Below are 8,854 nucleotides of genomic sequence, written 5' to 3' on the forward strand. Positions count from 1 at the left end.
GTTGGATGGTTATGCTACTAACTGTAATGCTGATTCTTCTTTCATGGCGAACGCTTGAGAATGTAATGGCTCTAGACTATGCAAATAACGAATCTTTATTTGAGGGAAGCTAACTATGTTGTTGATTTGACTGGACAGATAGAGCTTCATCAAAGGGATTGTGCCTAATTGATTAGGGTTTTGTCGGATCGTGTTGGAGATTTTGATGCTGGAAATTTTCCTTTTGTTTATTTGAAGTTTATGTTTGTGTTTATTTTTGTTTTTGTTTGCGGACCTTTATGATGGCTATTTTAATGAATTTATTTCTCCATTGGCAAATAAAAAATAGGAAGAAGAAGAAGAAGAAGAAGAAGAAGAAGAAGGGATTGTCTTAAAGAAAACAACGGTAAAAGAATAAAATCAAAGTAGATTCCAATTGAATCAATGACAAAATTTGTATACATGTCATTTCACTTTTATTGCCATCCGATAAGTGAGATTATGAAAGAGATGGCCATTGACTGAGCTCTCTGCACATGAATTACAACTATAAGCACACAATGTTACTCAGACTCGTTCAAACTTTGATTTTTAACTCACTTATCCACAAATGAGTGAATGTATCATCTCCAATCCAATAAAAAGAGAAATAGACCTTCTATAGGGCTTCTTGTACTGTTGATTCCATCTCTTCAACTGTGAACAAGTCAGCATCAAGTATATCCAGAGACTACAATTCAGCTGTGACTACTTTGCCTCGTGGGATATCATAATGAACAAGTAAGGACAACCACGGCATGGACCAAGAATGAAAATATCTCGTGCTTATAATTCTACAGTTTTAGCTTTGTCGCCGAATGAATGGATTTGCATAAGCTGGCTCCTCAAACTGCACTCTTCCACCTAAAAAGTAGGCCATATTTTTCGTAAACTCAGATAAAGCTGATAAATGGGGGAGTCATGTGCACACATGCTGTGGCAGCCTGTATCTTTTGGTAATTTATAATATGAAACAAACTCCCAAAGGTAATTTATAGATAGATGATTGTAAAACTCACAAAGGTAACTATGAACACCGCCTCCTAAATAAACTTCCAAATTCCAATCTTTTAAAATTTCCCCTTTGACATGTTCCTAACATTTATTATTATGATGTGAAATGCTGCTGGGATTGTACACTGTAGATGTGTCTATTATAGGATTATGTCAGCATGACTGGTTTCAGAGTGTGACAAACCTGTGATTTGTATGCTCTTGCCAATGAACTTCCACATTCTCCAATAAGAGCTCTTTCTCCGCCAACAATCCTGGCTAATTCTGAAATAGACATATCTGTTTCTTCAACCTAAATTTGACGGGCTTTTATTAGTGTAATTTCTAAAAACACAATTAATAATGTACAAATAAAACTGCAAAGTACATCTACTTGCATGTTGCATCCCATTTTTCCAGCATAAGCTAGCTGGGTTTGATAGAGTAACCTTTCTATTTTGTTTTGTTTGTTTTTCCCAAGAATGTGTTTTTAATACAACAATGTGATCAAATATTTTCAACCTCAGCTTACTTTGATGTCAATACCATGAATACTAACAAAAAAGACGTTAGCAAATAGTTCGAGAGAATTATGTGCATTTTATTGTAATGTTAACAGCAAATGCCTTTAATTTGTCGTACCTTTGACATAAATCTTTGGACATGGAAAACAATTGATTCCATCAACTTCATGGCTGAGTTTATCGCCTCCGCCACCTCTCTTGCATCAGCCTGTGGTATGAATATTTTGTTGGTAAGTAAAACTTGCAGCATTCAGAACGTATAATAGAGAAAAGGAGGAGTAATAATCATACCTTCACATTCCCACCTACAGGAAGTTGCACTGAGGCATTCAACAATGCCTCAGTTGCCTCAGTCAAGGAGACAGAATACCCTTCTTCTAAAGTGGACCACTCATCCAAATAAGGGATCTGTGATACATTTAGTGGAAAAAAGTTAACAAGACCAAAAGAATGACAAGTGAATCAATTTTTTAAACAAATAAATGAAAAACCATACTTGGAGGAAAGAAATAGACATGGTTATGTAAAATAAAATGTTGAATACACTCTAATCTTGAAGAAACAAATCCAGAATCAGGATATTAAATTTGATTTTAAAAAAAACACATGGAAAAGGGAGGAGGGAAGAAGAAACTACAAACAAGAATACACTCTAATCAAGGAAAAGAAAACAAAATAAGACAATAGATGTTTTAAAGAATTAACTTGGCCATACTCTTCAAAGAGCTATGCTTTAGAGGATATTAGTTTCTTAAAATAATTTTCAAAGACAAAGGATGAGACTTAAGTAGTAACATCACAATGAGTAATAATAATTCCCAGTAAGGATTTTTGTCATAAAAAAAAAATAGAATCGTCACTTAAATAGTAACACCAATTGAGTAATAATAATTCCCAGAAGTATTTTTGTCATGAACAAAAAATAGCATCGTCTTATTCACAGATTAAATACCAAGTACATGATATTAACAATTTGTGCTCTACGGACATCAGCAGAGGCCTGAGGATACGATGCATCTTATGCATGCTTTAGAAGAAGACATTAGCTGCATAAGGTTATGTCCAAAATCAAAGTTTACTTAAGTAGTAATACTGCAATGAGTAATGTAATTCCCAGTGTAAAAGCATTTTTTGTCACGTGCAAAAAAGAAATAGCAGTGCCCTAATTCACAAATTAGATGCAAAAACCAAAAAAGAAAACATTGGATCGATGGCCCTACTTGAGGTTCAAGAAGTGTTAACAAAGTCTTTGCTCTCTGCAAAAGCTGCACTTCTAAGCGTTTCAAGTTCACGGAATCACGAAACTCTGATATTTTCAATGCTAGAGAATAAAGTGCTTTCTGCAAGAATTAGGAAGATGGAGGGGGAAGCAACAAGAGGAGAGAAAAGTGAGTAAACTGCAAAAGATTATATAAAAGGACTTGGAAGCTGAGTCAGACTGACTGAAAGAGCAAATGCATGTATGTAAAGAGATATTCTGATAGTTTAAGCAACAGAAATCTGCATAATTGATCACGATGCCACATTCATATATACAAGTTCTGAGTATATGCCATAAAATTATATTTAATTTATAGGGTAAATGACTTCAAAAAAACTAAAATTAAAATGATCTATGAACAAAAATTTAATTTACAGTCAACTAAAATAGGACGATCACATGTCACATCACAGACGTGAAAATCAAGTGTCCGAGATTTATTCACTGCGCCCCAACGTTTCATGAGATAGCTGGAAATTACAAAATATCCTTTCAAACTATAATCTATATCATTTAGGCTTTCAGCCTTCCTTCAACTTAGGTTTTATGGCATAAATAAACCAGTGATCCACATTCTTGCCAATCATCAAATAATCTCTGCTAAATTCCTCTTCAATCAACAGGCAACAGAGCTAGAAGTTTAGAACTACCAACACAAATAATATAGGTTTTCTGTTAAGCTATAAACTTGTTATTAGGTAAGAAAAAGAACACAGACCACACACCTCACTTTCTCTTTGCTGAGCTTCCATTGAGGATTCTGCTTTTGCATTGGCATATCTCCATTGCAGATGACGATTATATAGCAATCTCAGGCTATGCACTTCTTCCTGATGACTGGAACCTTTTTTACCTTTCTTTGTATCTGTTCCCGGTTTTGGACACGGAGCTACTGGGGGCAAGCAAAAACCTCCAACTTTTGCAGAATTTGTATAATGCTTGACAAGAGAAGTAACTTGCTTCTCACTCCCCCTTACGGAATGATTTAGTAAATGCTCACTGCCTGATAAAGACATGTTAAGGGAACGAGAGAAAGGTGTTGTGGGGTATTTCAAATTGTCTCCACTACTTCTTACAGTACCCTTATTGCCAGTTTTCTCATCCACTGATCTGGCAGGCGCAGTAGGCAACATGTCTCCCTCAAGCACAGACGACCGAAATTCTGGAAGTGACTGTATGCTGCAGTTGACCTCCGAGTTGCTATGATTTTCGTCATCAGAGCATACCGAAGAAGTATCCCCAGACATCGAATTGGTTTCTTTATGGGGCGAACCAACGTTGCCCTTAAATGAATTTGCAGTGGAAGATTGACTTCCTGCTGACATGCCACTTGCTTGCAATAGTTTTGCAGCGGCTGTGGCATTCATACTAGCAGAGCGTTGATGTGGAGTGAGTCTGTATCTTGAGGATACCGTTAGTGTTGGAGTGTCAGGTCTTAAGTAGGGTGAGGTAAAACCATTACCGATTCTCCCAGAACAGGACTTTGAAGGGTGAGGAGGTTGCTGTTCAACTCTTCCTCCTCCACCATTCTCCTTGAAGAGTTTCACGGCTCGTTGTTTTCTCTGTATAGTGGTGGTCGTATTTACTACATTTGATTTACACTGAGATCCAAAAGGAAATGGAGTTTCCGAATTTTCTACAAGTCGGTTCTCATCGGCGGTGCTCAAGGGATCTACTTCTAATTGCTGATGCCTCGACCGCCTCTGTACAGATGATACCGCCGGAGACATAAATCTAGAACTCACCTCCCTAACCCTAGGCCGACGTTGATGAGAAGGAGTGGGTGGCGGAGGCGGAAGAGGAGGTGGAGGAGGAGCGGTAGCGTCCTTAACCGTCTCCATCGAAGAATTGGACTTCTCTGTAACTTTGAGCTGCTTATGTTCTTGCATCACTGTCTGAAAATTTTTGCACAGCTAAACCATTCAATTCAATTTCCCTATTGACAAGAACGAAAAACAGCCTAGATAAGTAAATTTATCTCTGATAGATCAATTCTCCCAGAATTTGACGGAAATTAACAGAGAAAGCACAATAAAACTGAAGATGGTTACCAAATCGAAGTTCCGGTTTCAGAATTTCTTTCGCATCGACGATTCTCTGTCTCACCCCGTTTGGAGTATATGCATTACAGAGGCGAGGGGAGGTTTTGAACTTTGAAGTCTCGAGTTCAGTGGAGACTCAACCAATTCCGGGGGAAGCGAAGGTGTGCGCGACGATGGAATGGGGGTGGGGGAAGACGAGAGATGGTTGTGTCGTGTGAGGAAGGAAACTAACCGTTGGCTATCGTTGGTACTGTTGCAACGGTCCGAATTTCAAATCCACATCACGCGAGGTCTGAGGTTCCTATCGCTTCACCACGCGCTCTCTCTCTCTCTCTCTCCCCCTCTAGAAATCACAAAGAGGCTTCCCACAAAAATTCTAATTACCCAAAAATCTCACCAAATATAAAAATAAATCCGAAGACTCATGTTTTAATTGTGAAAAAGTTTAAAAGTACAATTACCAAAATGCTTTTATTTTTTAAAAAAATTAAAATATATTTTCTCATAATTGTTGACTCTAGTTAGTGATGATAATTAACTGTTAGTGATAGCACTATAATAGTCAAGCAACGATTGATGCTAGCAATCATGGAAAGAGATATTTTTTTTTAAGAGCATTTTGGTGAAATTCATTACAAAGTCTATCATAGGATTTTTTTAATTATCATAAGATCTCATAAAATATACAAATTAATCTCAAGTCCCAAATCTTTTATTTATTAATAAATTTTATGTATAATTATTAAAAATAGGGAGAATGATAGGTAGGTCCCTAAACACTAAATTAATATTAGTTAAGTCCCCAACAATTTTTTTTGAAAAATAAATTAAAAATATCAATCTAAATTATTATAAATCTAGAAGTTTCAACTACAAATAAGTATTTAAATATCAAGTATAACTTTTAAATTGTAACAAAAATTTCTGTTTATAACTATTTAAATTTATATTTATAATTCATTTTGGGAAAAATTTCATTGGAGACCTAACTGTCATTAATTTCTTCTTTTAAGACCTAACTATCATTTTTCCTTAAAAATATCCTTATTCTATTTTAAAAAAAGTCAACCCATCTACCATTGTGCAATGCATGTATTGTTGGCATCAATTTTAACTGACAAGTAAACATGTGTAAACAGCAAAGACATGTAGTCTTCTAACTAAGACAAGTAGCTGCATTTTGTTCTTTTTATAATTATTTAACTGCACTTTTGTGTCAAACATTGCAATTTTATGCCTTTAGTATAAGTATACCTAGTAGCAAAGTGATCCCCTTGTACTGGAGAGTGATGAGTTCAATCCCTCGCACAGAACTAGTTTAGTCTCCTTCCAATTCAAAAAAAGAAAAAAGAATAAGAAAAACACCTAGAATTTAATTGAATTGACACACACAATATTATTGACAATTAAAAGTCCATGAACTTGATCCAAAAAAAAAAAAGTCCATTAACTTACAAGTTTCACATTTACATTTATATTGACAAGTAAAAGTTGTTGAATTGACAATTAAATGTTAATTATTGAACTCACAAGCTAGCTTCCTATATTTATAAGTTACATTCTAGTTCTACATTCATTCTAACAAGTCAAATTTACTGAACTAACAAGTTAGCTTTCAATTTTTAACAAGTCAATTTATGGGTCAATGGTATTTGTTGATGGATTAACTCTTAACAAGTTTCAAAATTACACTGACAAGTCACAGGTTATTGCACTGGAAAGTTGGCTTTTACATTTTTAATAAGTTAAGTTGATGTTATGAGGTGTTTGCTTTGCTGATGCATCAACTCTAAACAAGTTTCAATTTACACTAACTAGTCAAATTTATTGAAATGATAATTTGGCTTCCCATTTTTAACAAGTCAAAAGCTGGTCCAAAGTTATTGCATGATGAATTAACTCCAACAAGTTTCACATTTTAACTCCCACAAGCTCCACATTTAAACTAACAAGTCAATATTACTGGACTCACAAGTTGGGTTCCCATTTTCAACAAACTAAATTTTAGTTTGGACAAATTCCACATTTATCAAACAAGTAGATTCTCATTTTTAACTTCTTCATATTTTGAGATGCTTGTTAAAGTACTAGGTTCTAAACATGTTCCACATTTACATTGACAAGTCAAATTTACTGAAATGACTAGTTGGCTTCTCATTTTTAACAACATCCTTTTTGAAAGCTTATTTAGATTCAAAGAGCCTTTTGTGCTCTTACCCTTCATCTTTAGGCTCTTCATCGATTTTCCCAGATGTTACAATTAAGATCAAAATCAAGAAACCACAAATGCAAAAGGTAGTAATACCCACGATGAAAGAGTCATCTTGCCCTTTACACAAGGCATGGTAATGATTGACAGTACTTCAAGCCTCAAGATTATGTTTCGCAAGATGGGTATAAAAAAGGAGAACAATAATTAAGTTTCAAATTATTGAATCAATAACAATTAACTCTCTCAAAAAAAAATTGAAAAAAAAAGTTTAAAATATCGACCTAGATAATTATAAATAAAAAAATTTAATTGTAAATAAGTATTTAAGTATAAAATATAACTCTTACATTGTAAGAAAATTTTTTTTAACTATTTAAATTGATATTTATAATTTATTTTTAAAAAAATCTTATCATAAACCTAATTGCCATTAATTTAATTTATTAGGACTTGACTGTCATTCTTCTTATGAAAAGTGGGCCACCATCAGGGTTGAATGAAGTCATAGGATCAATCTTTAGCTACCGTTTTCCCCCTCATTGAGCAAAGTTATTTTAGTCATTTTACATACAAACTTATTCTACTTTCAATCCCTAAAACCTGCAACGTTGTTTCATAATCTTTTAGTTTTCATTTGAAAATTTTTAGCCATAGAGGGCCTTTAAACATATTCTCCCATGAATATTTGAAACTATACTTTCTTCAAACAATTAACGCCAAAATGTGTACAAATTTTTGTGTATAAGCAATGAATAACATGTTTGTTATGTGAAAATTAGGTGATTTATAAGTACCTTTGCAAGCATTTTTTTTAGCCTAAAGAAATGTTCTAATCTTAATGAGTTATTAAAACCCAACTTACCTAAACTTTTTATTCTAAAAAAAAGAAAAGAAAAGAAAATAACATAAGTTTACTTGGAAAAGCGATAATCCCATGCTACATCTCATGGTGGTTTTTGGAGCAAGAGTTTAAACCTTAACATGGATGTGAGTTTACTGTTAATCATGACAAGAGTTAGGCAGCCAGTTTGCATTTGGCATTTTATTAGTTTGTTTCATTTTGTCTGAAATTGAATAAGTTTTACGTAGTTTTCCAAAAAAAAATAGTGTTAAATAGAAATTTTGTCCATGAATTATAAGTTTATAAATGTTTAGAGTCCTAAACTCATTTTTAGTACAATATTCTCTTTCAACATTTATAAATATATTGTTAATAATTATTAACTTTGAATTATAGTTGACCATAAAATTAAAAAAAAACAAATCTCAAAAAAATATAAAAATGAACCAAAAATTACAAATAAGTACATTATAAGAAAATTAATCCTAATTAAATTTTCTAAATTACAAATAAATACCAAGAGACAAATGTTATTTCTTTTCTCATTTAAAAGACTAAAATACCATTTTAACCAGTTATTTTGACCTACTACCATTTTAACCAAAATTATTAAAACAAACATATTAATTTTTAATTACTTAGCTATGTTGATGTTAATAATGGTAATACAATAATCACCTAACAACTAATCAAAATGATTGGTTAAAATTGAATGTCTTTTATATGTAAAAGAAATAAGATTTATCTCTTGATATTTATTTGTAATTTAGTAAACTTAATTGAAATTAATTTTTTTATATAATACTCATGTGTAATTTTTTTAATCTTTTTCTGTAATATTTTGATCAATTAATAGTTATATTTGCACGGCTGCACAAATATTTAAAAAAAAAAGAAAAAACATACATTTTGATCTCTACATTTTGCTCATGTTTTGCTATAAATCCTGTACTTTTTTTTCAA

At 33.0% G+C, this 8,854-nt stretch overlaps 1 protein-coding gene across 2 annotated transcripts; it reads right to left on the minus strand.

Moving 5' to 3' along the window:
• Nucleotides 1-386: 386 nt before the first annotated feature.
• On the minus strand, nucleotides 387-5,073 carry LOC129306616 (protein ENDOSPERM DEFECTIVE 1-like). Of its 2 annotated transcripts, none has more exons than XM_054947293.1 (7): nucleotides 4,848-5,073; nucleotides 3,522-4,691; nucleotides 2,756-2,875; nucleotides 1,827-1,943; nucleotides 1,654-1,743; nucleotides 1,217-1,324; nucleotides 387-882 (listed from the first exon to the last, which is right to left on the minus strand). In XM_054947293.1, exons 2-7 carry the CDS (start codon nucleotides 4,683-4,685, stop codon nucleotides 805-807), a joined length of 1,677 nt encoding a protein of 558 aa, XP_054803268.1. In that variant the 5' UTR covers nucleotides 4,686-4,691; nucleotides 4,848-5,073; the 3' UTR covers nucleotides 387-804. The 2 variants fall into 2 exon arrangements, with proteins under 2 accessions (XP_054803268.1, XP_054803267.1); XM_054947292.1 differs by having other exon boundaries at nucleotides 3,522-4,732.
• Between the last annotated feature and the right edge of the window lie 3,781 nt (nucleotides 5,074-8,854).

Source organism: Prosopis cineraria, unplaced genomic scaffold, assembly GCF_029017545.1.
Source record: "Prosopis cineraria cultivar Desert tree isolate PC_DT_omini unplaced genomic scaffold, ASM2901754v1 PC3, whole genome shotgun sequence".
Classification (NCBI taxonomy): domain Eukaryota; kingdom Viridiplantae; phylum Streptophyta; class Magnoliopsida; order Fabales; family Fabaceae; genus Prosopis; species Prosopis cineraria.

Bases quoted from the DNA above. Each gene is read 5' to 3' on its own strand.
- LOC129306616 (XM_054947293.1), bottom strand. From the start codon at position 4,685: ATGCAAGAACATAAGCAGCTCAAAGTTACAGAGAAGTCCAATTCTTCG. The intron at 2,876-3,521 runs GTGTGTGGTCTG...TAATTCTTGCAG, and splicing joins CTCAGCAAAGAGAAAGTGAG to AAAGCACTTTATTCTCTAGC. The intron at 1,944-2,755 runs GTAGGGCCATCG...AATGTATCACAG, and splicing joins TAACACTTCTTGAACCTCAA to ATCCCTTATTTGGATGAGTG.